The 13,882-nt window shown below is 45.5% G+C and overlaps 2 protein-coding genes across 4 annotated transcripts; both read left to right on the top strand.

The window, feature by feature from the left end:
• Nucleotides 1–3,840, top strand: srfbp1 (serum response factor binding protein 1). Of its 2 annotated transcripts, none has more exons than XM_077008481.1 (3): nt 1–152; nt 822–1,451; nt 1,619–3,840. In XM_077008481.1, the coding sequence occupies exons 2-3, from the start codon at nt 846–848 to the stop codon at nt 3,125–3,127; spliced, it is 2,115 nt and encodes a 704-aa protein (XP_076864596.1). In that variant the 5' UTR covers nt 1–152; nt 822–845; the 3' UTR covers nt 3,128–3,840. The 2 variants fall into 2 exon arrangements, with proteins under 2 accessions (XP_076864596.1, XP_076864597.1); XM_077008482.1 differs by having other exon boundaries at nt 793–1,451.
• Nucleotides 3,841–5,083: 1,243 nt separating this feature from the next.
• e2f3 (E2F transcription factor 3) lies at nt 5,084–13,034 on the top strand. 2 transcript variants are annotated; one of them, XM_077008479.1, is made up of 7 exons: nt 5,084–5,645; nt 6,853–6,955; nt 8,162–8,381; nt 8,456–8,618; nt 9,526–9,636; nt 9,774–9,903; nt 9,990–13,034. In XM_077008479.1, exons 1-7 carry the CDS (start codon nt 5,364–5,366, stop codon nt 10,262–10,264), a joined length of 1,284 nt encoding a protein of 427 aa, XP_076864594.1. In that variant the 5' UTR covers nt 5,084–5,363; the 3' UTR covers nt 10,265–13,034. The 2 variants fall into 2 exon arrangements, with proteins under 2 accessions (XP_076864594.1, XP_076864595.1); XM_077008480.1 differs by lacking the exon at nt 5,084–5,645 and adding an exon at nt 5,883–5,902.
• Nucleotides 13,035–13,882: the final 848 nt, after the last annotated feature.

Genomic DNA, 13,882 nt, shown 5'->3' with positions numbered 1-13,882 from the left:
CCCCGCCCCTTTTATGTCGCACGTCTTCCTGCGTCATGACGTCACCTCGCTCGACGCGTCGTTTTTTTTTTTTTTTGCGTGAAACGAGAGTAAGATGGCGGCGCCCTGGCCGAGCGTTTTTATTGCGTACATTTAGCGCTTCTGGTTTAAAGGTAAGTCAAAATTCGCATGACACCCGAAGGACTTCAACATCGTATATAATTTAAGCTTTCATCGTCAGTGTTATACAAGTATATACTTGATGAGACAAACGTGGGCTTGCCTAACTGCCGTTCCTTTTCTCAGCCATGCTGATGGACGCTAAAGAGCCAACGTGATCTCCGTGTGTGCGCGTGTCGATCTCCTTTATGAAAGAGTGATTATTGATTATTTATTTGTTTCCCCGCTTCTGATCCACAAGAGTGATGAGATCCAATTAAGTCTCTTGGATGATGTCCCACTTTTCCTGCATACGCTCACAGTTGGAGTAAAATAACTTACTAGTAGCTTGAAATAAATTGACAGCAGTGTTTATTGCTCGTGGTCAGAATTTTATTTTATTGTAAAACGTTTTCATTAGTCCCGCGCAATGCACAGATAAAGCCAAACATGACCAGTACATGTGAAGCTTTTCATTGAAATAAATCCTTTTTTAACTGGTTTGACATCCACAGAATAAATCAAGAGTCATGTGTGTATACAGAGATGTATTAAAAATTATGTGGTTGGAGATTGCAGCTTCTGTACAGCTGCACTTATTTGGACAACTCTTATAACCTTTCTGCCATGTTGTGTGTGTCTCTAATTGGTCAGGCTTTAACACACTGATCCACTTCCTCTAGTGGTCTACAAAAGACTGAGGAAAGATGGCAGCAGCGCTAAACCTCAGCAACGAGGTGGTCAAACTGAGGCCCGAGGTAAATAGGGTCAAGGTGCTGGTCCTTCGGAAACTCACCCGACAGATCGCGGCCCTGAAAAATAAGAAAGGAACACAGGCCGACTTGGAGAGGAACGAGAGGCGCATGGCACGCTTGCTCGAGGAGATACATGAGCTGAAGAAGCTCGCGCCGGACACCATCACCAAGGCCGCCTTGCAGCAGGACATCACCTTCCAGGAGGTGTGCCAGAGCGCGGCCAGCCTGTCGGAGCGTGCCATGGCCCGCGTTGCCACGCACCCGCAGTTCAGCGGGAGAATCCAGAGACTCAAGGATGCTCTCGAAGCTTTTAAAGTCGAAAGGATCCGTGCTGCAAAGGCCCTGAAAAAAGCGAAAAGGGAATCTGGAGGCAGTGTCCTGCAGCAGAGCAGTCCAGATGAAGAGGAAGAGGATGATGGGGAGAGGGAACAGGTCGGGAAAGAGAGGCGTGAGGAGCATGGGGGAGACGATGACTCGGCTGTGACCCACAAAGCAGAGGGGGAGGGGCTAAACGATACGACGAAACAGAACCAAAGTGTTGCCGTCACAACAAAAGAGGTTTGTGTATGTAAGAGTGCTAAAAGTTTTGCTAGTTTGCTATTTTTCATGTTAGTGGATTATATCTTATAATTTGGTCCTAAAACCTAATTAAGGAGATATTCACTGAAATTTATGCTAACATGATTGACATATTAATTGTCTCTGAACAATGTTTTTTTTAAAAGAAATCTTCGGAGACAGACAGAACACCCACTGAGGTGAAACGGATGAGGAAGGAGGTGAAGAAATTGAGGATGCTGCTTATTCGGAAGTTCACCCAGCAGATTACTAACCTGAGGAGGGCAAAGGTCAAAGGGTCTGAGCCAAATGACAACGAGCAATGCATAGCAACACTTCAGAAAGACATCCAGGTTTTGAGGGCTCTTGTGTCTGACCATGTTACTATAACAGTGCTTCAGGGGAAGGTGGATCTTGAAAATGTTCTGCAGGACCCAAACTCCAGCTTGCTGGAGAGAGTCACTGCACGTATAGCCACGCACCCACGCTTCATCAAGAAACTCGAGGACGTTCGTAAAGCCATCGAAGAGGAAAAAACAAAGGTGGCATCGGCTGACCAAAGAAACGAGGGCGAGGAGGGTTTCAATGAAGTGACACAGGCTGAAAATAGTGGTGATGATGATGATGATGATGATGATGATGAGGTGGAGGAGGAGGAGGTTGAAGACGAGGATATGGTGGATACTGATGACAGTGGTGACGACAAAACTGAAGATGAACAAACAAAGGTGATGGATCATAATGTAAATGTAACTAAAGGGTATAATGCTGTAAAGCTGTCCGAAGATGCCAAATCACATACTAAAATCGACACGCGTGCCACAAAATCAAAAGTAGGAGTGCCTAAACAAGAAGTAGACAGTTCAATCCATCTAAAATGCGTGTCTAAAACAACTGCCACAGCAGGCATTGTCAAGAGCCTGCTGTCCAACAGTAAAGGAACCCCACTGAAGAAAGCACCACCAGGAAGAAAACAACCCAGAGTTGAGACGAAGGAGCCAGAGAACAGAGGTGGCAGGGAAGAGAGCGACTTGGAGCTGTCAGATGGTGATGAGGAGAAAGAATATTTTGACGACAGTACCGAAGAGCGCTTCCACAAGCAGTCCTCTCAGTCCGAGGAGAGCGACGACGACGATTTCTTCCTCGGCAAAGTGAGCAAACTTAAGAAAAAGAAAAGCGATGTAGCACCTGGGGAGGAGAAAAAGAATGATGCCACCAGCACAGCCAGACTGCAGAAAACGAAGGAGGCACCTCAGGTATTCAAAGTGCAGTCTGTCTTCTGTTCCACCCTTTCCAAATCTAGTGATGTTTCTCAGAAGGGGACTCGCTCTGATCCAAAACCAAGGCGCTCGCAGAACCAGAAGAAATGTTTTGATGGTGACGCGAAACCATCTTGGTTCAAAAGACAAGACCCCAGAACTGACAGAAGCCATAATGCATTTAACAAAAAGTCAGCTGGACCCAAAGGTCCTGGTCCGGGAACGCGTATGGCCGTCGGGGCTCGGTTTGAGAAGAAGCCAGCCCAGGGTAATGAAGGCGGCCCAGCCAGGCCCGGCAGCCGCCCTAGGCCTCCCCAGCAAGCACTGCATCCCTCGTGGGAAGCCAGCAGGAAGCGGAAGGAGCAACAGGCCCTAATCGCAGCCTTCCAGGGGAAGAAGATTAAATTTGATGATTAAGATGCTTCATGTTTTACCCCCAGACCCACAAAGGACCTCTAGCTTTCTATTGGTGTCTTCTGTCTGTTCAAACGCCAGCAAGAAGGACAAAACTAAATGTCTACATACACATTTCTTCTCTACTGACTTAAAAACCGTTTTATTCTGTCAATACATTGGAATTATTCCTAATTAGAAAAAACAAATTCAACCGTCAATTGTTGAAGCTGTTTTTATGGAGTCTTTTGTGTAGCTGTTTGTGTTTATGCAGAACAAAATATATTTTAATTATATTTCTGCCAGATATGAAGACCAAACTGTTACACAGTACATTTTACTTACTGCTGTTGCATATGTGGTTGTAATACAACAAATGTTTACTAAAAGATTGTGATTATTTTTTTCTTAAATTGGCCATAGATGGTAGATTCATAGATCGCAGAATAAAGTAGTCAAAGTGGCTGGTAGAACATCATTACTTAGCATCACTGGAAAAGAACATTGTTTCATGATTACTATGGGTGACAGATAGTACGTGATTATATCATATGCATATACATCATATTCGTGATTATTTTATATTGGTCCTGGAGGGCCAGAAACATTTGCCGATTGCTCTGCCCAGGTACTAAACCGGGCAATTAATGAGTTAAATCAGGTGCATTTAAGCAGAACAGACCAGACAAAACTGATCTCTGGCACTCTTGGACCAGGATTTAATATCACCATTTTATATTAACTAATATTAATTAAACACACCTGATTCATCAATCTGTTCCCTGGCTTACCAGGTTTGTCTGAGCAGAACAATCACTAAATTTAGCTGGCCAGGACTGGACCTTTACAACCTGCTAGAAATTTGTTTTGATTAATATCTATGTAAAATAATTCACATTACTACCAGTCTATCACAATGAAGATAAGGATCACTTTACTGCAAGCCAAAGAAGACAACTGGAGATCAAGATTTGTGACAAAATGAAAGTGCAGTCCAAACCAATCCTTTCTCAAAATGGTGCTTCTGTAATAAAACTACACACAAACACACAAGCACAAGCAACACCATCTTGGGCTACGACATGGCAAAATATTGTCTTGGGTGCCATATCCAACCATGGAAACGCTCCACCACAGGTCTCTACACAATTGCATACTGCAGAGGTAGGTGACCATGTGTTTGTCGGTTGTATACTATCAAGAATCTCTCCTCTAGATTGAGAAATGGGAAGTAGGGGAGGGAAACTAGTGTGCCAGTAGTAGCCAACCTGCATCATATAGTGAATCCAGAAATGTGATTGTGTGCAGCACTAGGGACCTAGGATGGTGTGATGGAAAGTGTGCAGAGTGTCAGTCTCACAAGGCTACACTGTTAAAGATGAAACAAGTCTGCTTTTTGAATAGAAGTGTTTTTGCAATTACCGTTTTTATTTAAACAAAGTTCCTAATATAGGAAACTGGTTTTCCATACGTTTGTTGGGGAATTGCACAGAGGAACTTCATTTCGTTGTTATGTACTTGTGACAATGGAAATGACAAAGATGAATCTAATCTAATCCAATCTAATAAAACTGAAACAGAAATGTGTTTGCTGGTACACACGTGCCACAAAGGCTTTGGTGCGTAAAGCATTAATTTACAACAACCGTCAAAGACTATGCAGAACATTTCGGATAAACTTTTAAATATTATGCAAATGTGATTGCTTGATTCTTCCCATTTACAACATTTTAGCCTTATTATTTCATTTATTTATCTATTTTCCCTCTTCGAAAAAACGTAACATTATATAGTAAAATAACACCATCCAAGACGGACACCCAAGCTTTTCCAGAAGCCGCTGGCGCAGGCGCAGTCTAGCTCTTCCATGTTTTCATTGGTTTACCTACAGGCAACGTCGTCCAATCACGGCAGAAAGTGTATTTGTAGCGGCCAATGATTTTAAATATGCAAATGTGTTTCAAAAACTTCCCGGGAAATCCGAGTTTCGCGCGAGGGCCTTTCGCGCGTAAACCGTATCCCTCCATTCATTGTCCGCTTCCTGGAGCCATTTTTAAGCAGATAGGAAGGAGTTCGCTTCTTATTTTAATCGTTTCCATCCGCTGTTTTTACCCATCGATACTTTACTCTTTTGGCTCAATCCGGTTAATAAGACTTTCTTTTATCACTCCCGGTGATTATTTCAGGTCTTTATTTGAGCAGTTTGCAAAATAAGACCCTAAAAGAAGCAGAGGCACAAAGAGATCCCGAATCTCTGAAGATGAGAAAGGGGGTTTCCTCGGCCAAAGACAGATTGATCATATCGGGGGTTGGGAGTACTACCCTTGAACAAAATACCGGTTTAAGTAAAGCGGCTGATCGGCGTTCTTCGTCTTATTCTACAACGACCTACATGCAACTTAAAACGCCGCCGTCCCGCCGTTCCCAGCCTGATAATGTTCGTGTATCTGATCATTCAGTTGGCAGCTTGTACTCGACTCCTCTCCGGGGACCTAACCTTACGAACGGCGCGGGGCTGCGAGCAGCTTCGGGACGTCCTCCGGTAACTGCACGTATAATCTGTTAATTTGTACGTCTTCAACACCAAGCAGCTAGGCTAACCCAGCTGTCATGGCTAACCCGCATCTAGATGGTGTCTCCAAAAGAAGTTACTCTAACTATATAATTACGTGTTTTGGGTTGCAAATGTCAGTAAGATTCACAAATTGAAGTGTTGGAAGTTTTTTTAATTATTATTTTAATGGAAAACTGCGACTTGTTTTGTTATGGAAATGCGTAGTTCGACGTTTAACGAACTGTGTAAGTTTCAGTGAAGTGACACACTTTCTTTTCCCTCTTGTTCCTAAAAGCCGCTCGCGAGCCGCAGCTCAGTGGCGCGCGCCCGTACGTTAAACTTGGCACGGTGGCGTGCGCCCGTACGTTAACTTTTTTTAAAAAGGGTGAATTAGTCGGACAAACCTCTCGTGTTTACACGTTAGCCTACTAGCTGCGGACTAGGCCCGAACTAGTGTGTGGAAACACACGTAGACGGGCTCCGTGTTCGGGTGTTATTAGGAAGACGGCGGGAGGGAGCTGCTTAGCTAGCTGCTATTACCGAGATCACGTGACCCTAAAGTCTAGGCCTCAGGTTGTTGTTTTGAGGGTGGGGGTCGTTTTTGTTCCCTCAGATTTTATATCCCAGGCCACAGACATTTGACTAAGAAACATGGGTAGATAAATAGGTTAACTCTTGGTCCATTTAATCTGTATTAAAGTACACTAAGGTTCTCTGACTGAACATGCCTCAAACGAAACTTTTCCAGCAGTGTGGAGACGACGCGTCTCTTTCTCAATGCAGGCACCACAAACACGTTTGTGGAGTTTTGCTTGTGTTGTGGTTGGAAAACCAAAACGTTTTTGCTCTTCTAAACGCACTTGGATTATGTCAAACTAAATCCATTATGTGTCTTTTTTGTGCTGTGTGAAAGCTGGTGGTGAATGGAGATTTTGAAGTAGAGAACACTTTATGATTTTGTTAATTAATCAGAGCATCATGTTAATAAACCTCCTCAGGCTGCAGATAAAGTGCATTAGGCTCATTTTAAACTACTACATGTATGCTAGCCACTGTTGAGAGGGCTGGTTAAATTATATTGATCCCCACTCCAGATTAATCAAGTGTCAAATGAGTCAGACTAGGTATAAGGCTAGTTTGTTCTGACATTAGAGCCCGGGCGTTCTTTGTAATATCGTTTTGAATGTCTGCTCAGGCTAAACGCCGTTTGGAATTGGACGCCATGGACCACCAATACAGCGAACCGACTCGGACTCCGAGGGGCCGCAGAGCAGCTCTGAGGGTGAAGAGCCCAAAAGGTACTGCCCCTGTCTCCTGATCTGGGCGTGAAACTCACCCGAGGGCAGTCTCACCGCTGTGGCTGTTGTCGCTGCTGCTCGAGAAACGCAGGTGGTTGTCAGAACTCATCTTACTCCTGGCAGTCCACTTGTGTGTTTCTGGAGCAGCTGTACTCTCCTATGAATGCCCCACATTTTACATGATCGTGGAAGCCACACTTGCACTGAGTCATTTGATGCCCTATAATAAGGGAGTTGTAAATGTCATACATTCGATGAGACGGTTGGATCTTGTCTAGTCTGGGCCCCTGACACCTGTTTGAATGTTTCGTCTGGTCTCCTGTTGTGATGGGAGGATAACCATGTGAAGGTATTCCCTGAATTTGAGGCTGAGAAGCTCACAACGTGGGCCTCCTGGTCGTCTTGTTTACTGTGGCCAGAGGGCCACATTTTCAGTATCCCCCCCCCCCCCCCCCCCCCACCTCTCACCTAGTCTAAGTTGGTGTTTCTGATAATCTGCTGGAACGACAGTGAGACTTTTAGGAATGTTTCATTGTTAGTTGTTTGAGCTTGCCGTGACTGCATAGAATGACCTGAAATGATCATGCAAGGTTTTGGAGTGGCTTAACAAATTGTAGGTGTTGAATCTATTCAGGGGTTTCTTTCAAAGTACAGCTCACCTGCATGCTTTAAATCTGCAGTATTATTTGGTTATTAGCTAAGTAATGCTATGCAGATTTCATTATATCCTCCTTTATTTACAAAGGTCTTGTATCCACTGACGTACCAAACTTATTAGTGTTGCTTGTGCTGTGCTGCAGTGGGCATGTGACACTCAGACTGCTATTGGGCTTGAGGCTCAGGGTGGATCAGTAAGATGTAGACACCCAGGCTTGTTCAAAGTCCAAGATAAGGAAACATCAACACTGACATTCATGGTTCAGTTGCAGAAACTATACTATTGAGAACATCAAAGCATATGGTCAATTCTGTAGCCACGGGAAGGTGTGCTGAGACACCTGAATAACCTTGGGAAGGATGTCTGATTCAAGGATTACCAGATTCAAAAGGTTTTTGTAGTGTTTTGGGCCATACTGTCATGATAGGGTGGACATTGCAACCTGAGAATTACAACGTAACAGACCAGTTAAGATGGGCGTGTTTTAAATGGTTATTTGAATATGGTGTGTGTTTGGATCTTTGCCTGATTGTGTGTTGATGCCCCAGCTCCTAAAACCCCACCGGAGCGATCACGCTACGACACATCCCTTGGCCTCCTCACCAAGAAGTTCTGTCAGCTGTTGGCGCAGTCCGCCGACGGCGTGCTGGACCTGAACCAGGCCGCTGACACACTCAACGTCCAGAAGAGGCGTCTCTACGACATCACCAATGTGCTGGAGGGCGTGCGTCTCATCAAGAAGAAGTCCAAGAACAACATCCAGTGGCTGTGAGTATGCCCCAGTCGTGAGGAGAGGAGCTCAAATGGTGCCGGTGTCTTGAAGCTACGTTGTTCTTCTCCAGTGGTTCCAGCCTGCCTTCTGAGGCAGGGCCGCTGTTGATTGGGCAGAGCCTGAGCAGAGAGATGCTGGCCCTGCGAGAGGAGGAGACACGCCTGGACGAGCTCATCCAGACCTGCGCCGGCCACGTCCAGCAGATGACCGAAGAGATGCACAATCAGAAATATCCTCTGCTGCTTCACCTCTTATTTGATCTCTGTTGCGTTCGGCCTATGGCAGGCAGTCCTTAAAGACTTTAAAAATGTTTTGGATGTAGTTTTCACCGCATCTGCAGGTTTCTTTGGGCCTCGTTTCCTACACGGAAGCTCTGCTTTTATTTAACTCTTCAAACACTGTTTCTGCTGTGTTGAAGGACAGCTAATGTCACACTAGTGTTCATCAGCACTGCGGTGGACTGAATTGAGTAATAAGGTCACCACTAGATGATAGTTTGTGCGTTTGCCAGTCTCTGCTGGTGAACTGCGCTTTTTGGGTGTGGTTCTGATTGGGCAATAAACAGTTCTTGAGTTCTGCTTTAATGCTGCAGGGCAGTAACCTTCATTGGGTATAGACTGGCGTGTACTAGAACTCCGAGCCTCAGGCGTCTGTTGTAAATGGTCCGATTAATGAATTTGAGATGGTTACTTTCTTAAATCTGCTTTTTGGGGGAATTCACACCTTCATAGCATAGCTCATGCATGTTTACATCAGGACTAACTCGTCATCTGATCAAGCCTGTGCTGGGAAACAACATACAAATGAGGCACATTGCACAGCATGTTGGTTGTATTTAGTTAGTTACTTGTGTTCAGTTTACTTAAGGAAACCAGGGCAAAGTAGCTTTTGTAAAGACCCCTTGGGTTTAAGCCATTGCGCGAGGCACATGGCAGATATCTTTAACACAGCTGCTGTGGTCATGACGCAGCTTTTCTGACATCTCTGTCCTGGCTGTGCTCTCGCCGTGGCTGGGAGAGTTACGGCTGTAGGGTTTAGGGCCAGATTAGTGGTACTTTGCTGTGCAGTTTAAAGCCCACGTGGAATTTGTCATCTGGCACCTCGTCCGTCTTCGTGTTTCCCTTATCTGCCCCCACATATGCCTACATCACGTACCAGGACATCAGAGGCATCCAGGCTTTGCAGGACCAAACTGTAATTGCTGTCAAAGCACCATCGGAAACCAAGCTGGAAGTGCCTGATCCAAGAGAGGTGAAACCTTCTCACTCGCGCTCGCGTCCGTTCACGCCGTTTCAGACCAGCGTTTCGCCGTTGCTGAAGTATACATGAGAACAATTGAACAGATATGTGATTTATAACTAAACATGTTCGTTCTTCACTGGCGCTAGAGTTTACAGGTCCACCTGAGCAGCTCCAAAGGTCCCATAGACGTGTTTCTGTGCGCCGACCCCAGTGGACCATCGCATAACTGTGTGGACCTGAATGGAAATGACACTTCATTCCTCAAAGTGTCCAAAGGTGAGTCCATGCGTGCATATGTGGATTCTAGCCAGTAAAGGGCCTCCGTCTTCTGAGGACCTTCATTGGTGTTCATTGTTTCGCAGAAGGCAGCAGAGCCATAGGAAGCGAAGGCAGCCATGTGAACAGCGTGGACGGTGATGGTGTGGTCCGGACCGGCGGCTCCTCCCTGTCGTCCCTGGCCAACTCGCTGGCCTGCGCCCTCCAGCAGTCGGTGGAGACGGCCCCTTTTGCCGCCCTGCCCCCCGCCCTGCTCGGGGAGGACTACATGCTTGCTCTGGACGAAGAACAGGGCATCACTGACCTGTTTGACTCCTGCGACCTGGACGCGCTTCCCCTGGACGACCTGCTCATCATGTGAGCCCTGCTGGGAACTCAGGAAGGCAGGAACGTGTGTGTGTGTGTGTGAGAGAGAGAGAGATGGAGTTAGGTTTCATAGGGAGAAGCACTGGACCAATATTGGACCGGTTGAAGGTTCTGACGTGGAGACCTTTCTGTAGTGCAGCCTGCTCCTCGGGCGTGATGTCTCCAGACCATCGGTCTGCTGTGCTCCGTCTGCTTTGTCTGGTTTGTTCAGCATAGTAACCAGAGCAACAATAGCACACCGAAACTGGCCAGCAGGCCTCAAGTTGCCTGCAGAGTCTGACTCGAAATCCCAAAAGTAGTATATATATTGGTGGGAGTTTCCACATCTTGGTCTTCATGAAGTGTGTGTATGTGGGAGGGGTTAAACACCACTTTATTCCTGCTGCTAAACTAAAACCAAGAACGGGAAATGTTTGGTTTTGTTTCTGTTTTTGGTGGGGGGAGGGGGGTAGTAATTTAGCTAGTAATGTTTTAGTAGTTTAGTTACTTAGCTAGCTGGCCAAACCTGACAGATTTATTATTTTATCCTTTGATGAAAGAGGCTTGTACAGATTTGTAAATAAGGCACATATACTAACATTAGTATATTCGCTCATTAACTCGCTGCCTGTTTCTTGGTTCTTGTTCAGTACTGTAGAAACTACTATACAGTTTTCCCTCTGGTGGACGCCAGTGTATGGTATCACTAGATAGGGTTGTGTAATACTAAGATAGAATATGACAAATAAATGGGTAAATTCTTCCGCCCGGTCGACCCGGGTTCCAGATTGAAATGCATGCGTGTGCGCGTGTGCTGTGCTTTAGCCGCAGTGCTAGTTTTCTCAGGGCTATTACCAGTGTTCCCTTAGTCCAAATTCATTTGGCTAATAATTCCTGAATTCTGTGTGTTTAACATGAGTATTTAACAGCTGCGATTTGCCCCACATACACAGCTGTTTGGAGAGGCGTTTTATAGCTTACTGCACCCTCTGGTCGGGGGTGGGTGTTGGCCAGTTCTCAGCGGTCTGCCGTGTCTAGGCCATGCGCTGTATGCTGTAACACAATGATTGCAGTGCACCATATAAAGATCTACACCACCCTCGTATGAAGGAGAACTACTGGGCATCGTTTGGGGATGTTGAAATGGGGGGAAATGACACTCGTTATTGTAAATGAACAGCTCAGGCTATAATGAATTCCTCTTCACCAAGCACATCTGTAAATCATGGACAAATACCGATTGAATAAGTCTGATCCATTTGAGCCTATTAATCAGTGATCTAAGTTTCTGTCGAAGCTGCTCTGTATTATGGAGTAATGCTTTGAGACCACCGTCATACGGTTTACAGACTCTGTACAGATTATTTCTGAATATGATCAATAATAGGATGAATTGATTAGGAGTTTATGCATCTATGTTCAGGAGGTTCTGAAATCGTCACACTTTTGTGTGAACTGCGTATTGGCCAACTGCAGCCTACATGGTGGAGATGGGCCGTCTGTGACTTCACCACCGTGGTGTCAACGTATCGGACCTTCACTCTTCCTAACCCCAGACTAAATGTGGTTCTCAAAAAGTAAAATTATAATTAATTTAATAATAAGACCCAAACTGCACAGGCTCAGCACTGGGACTATACAAAGGCCTCGCTCCTCTCCCATGTCGTTGTGGGATGTTTGAATTAGCCTGAAGGGCTTTGGGGAAAGCAGGTGAACTTTGACCCCTACACGTTTTCAGCTTTGCCGTGTAAAGGTATTGACATGGTGTGAATGCGCTGTGCTAATAGATTTAACTGGAGTATCCCTCCACCAGGACACGTACAGGACGGGTACTATTACAACGCCTAGTAAAGAATGTAGCGTTGCCTAATCTTTGCTTTAATATTGTCTTAATACTTTGGCAACCCCTAAACATCCGCATGCTTTAAAATTTTATTTAATATGAAATGTTTCTTGAACCATTAGAAAGCTTTCAACTGAACTGGCCTCATGCTGGTCTCTGCTGGGAGGGTTAAAAGAATGAGAATCCATTCTTCAGTTCTGCCTGACTGAACACCACCGAGCTCTTAATGGAGAACTGGGCAGGAAGGAAATGGTTATTGGAGCAGAAGGAAGCGTGTGTCTTGTATTACCGCATTTCTGATCACTCCCGATTGCCTGGCTTATTAGTGTCTGCGCTAAAGCCTTTTGAACTGTTTTTCTTTCTTGGTGTATTGTTTTTTTCCCTCTAGCTGAGCTGTTTGAAAAGAGTTAACTTCTGATCTGCTTGTTTGGATTTGCTTTGCTAATGTGTGTTCAGCACACGGCCCACGGACGTATTAATCACCACCCCCTTCGTAAAAAGCCAGGGCTGCAGAAATTCCATATGGGTTACATATGTTTTCGTTGGCGGCTCCATACCCACCCCACCCCCCGCCTTTGCTGTATATGTATATGACCCGTTCTAGCCTGGAGGGAGGTGGGGGTGGGTTCTGAAGGGTTTAGTCCCTGCGTCAAGCTCTGGTCTGCATTTGCATCCATGATCCAAATGTGTTGAGAAGGAACATGGTGTTCAGACATGTACACTACCATGTTGAATTCTCGCCTGACCATTTGAATTCTAGTTTTATTCTTGTGTGTGTGTGTCCTGGGATGGCCTGGACTGTGTTAAATAAGCTTATTATGGATTGAGAAACAACAAGTCAGGGTTGGACCTTTAAATGTTGCTAAAGCCATTTTGTATGTGATGTGTTCTGTACATATTGTTGCAAACTGTTTTTAATAAAGTTTTGAATGTTCAGTTTGTATACCACATGCTTCCAGATCATGAATACTGAATGTGTTAAAGCCGGCATGCCATGAATGGGTGATTAAAGGGCTTCCTCTTCTTTACAACTGCTGTTGGCTTACTGTGCATTATACTTGGCTAATTACAGATTTGCTAGTACACTACTTTCCCCCTCTGAAATTACAGCTATTTAGAGTAATATCAGTTTTACGTTAATTCCATCAGCTTAGAAAGGGCTGAATTGGGGGCTTCTAAATGCAGCGGTAAATACAGTAGTAAATATGCCTCCTGTTTGAGTGTTCTGGGGACAACAGTAACCCCAGTCAGTAGGCTTGGATTTCAGAAGCTTGGACGGTTTGCTGTGGCTTGTACTAACGGTTGAAGGAGTGGCGTTCTCTGTCTAGTGCTGCTACAATCCATTGGCCCGTGGCCCCTCCCCCAGCAGACACAGCCAATCCCACCTGCTCTGGGGCGTGGCCACTTTCATCTACCATCTCTCCTACTTTCACTCTGTATTGGGGAGAGGGGGGGATCTGTAGCTGCTGGAATGGAAAGTAGCACCGTTGGCCATCTTGACACACATCATGCATACAGGTTGAATGCATTCATTTGAAAATTCACTTAACGATATCGAGTCGTAGGGCTACACCGTCCAGTCTCATGGCTGTTCTGACCCGTCCGGTGCTGATGGTGTGAAAGGCAGTATTATTCAAATGAGCCTCCTCGGTGCCAGGAGCTCAGGGTGGCGAGTGTGCCCGTCTGGCGGGGGTCCCATGTGCGGGTGCCATTCTGGCATTCACAGGCTCTGCACCTGGGTTTCTGTGACGCTCCCTTGAGCTGACATCTGTTGTTAAGAGCAACATCAAT

Source organism: Brachyhypopomus gauderio, chromosome 6 (assembly GCF_052324685.1).
Source record: "Brachyhypopomus gauderio isolate BG-103 chromosome 6, BGAUD_0.2, whole genome shotgun sequence".
Lineage (NCBI taxonomy): Eukaryota > Metazoa > Chordata > Actinopteri > Gymnotiformes > Hypopomidae > Brachyhypopomus > Brachyhypopomus gauderio.
Note: the sequence above shows the minus strand (reverse complement) of the source record. Positions and strands in the feature narration are given on the sequence as shown.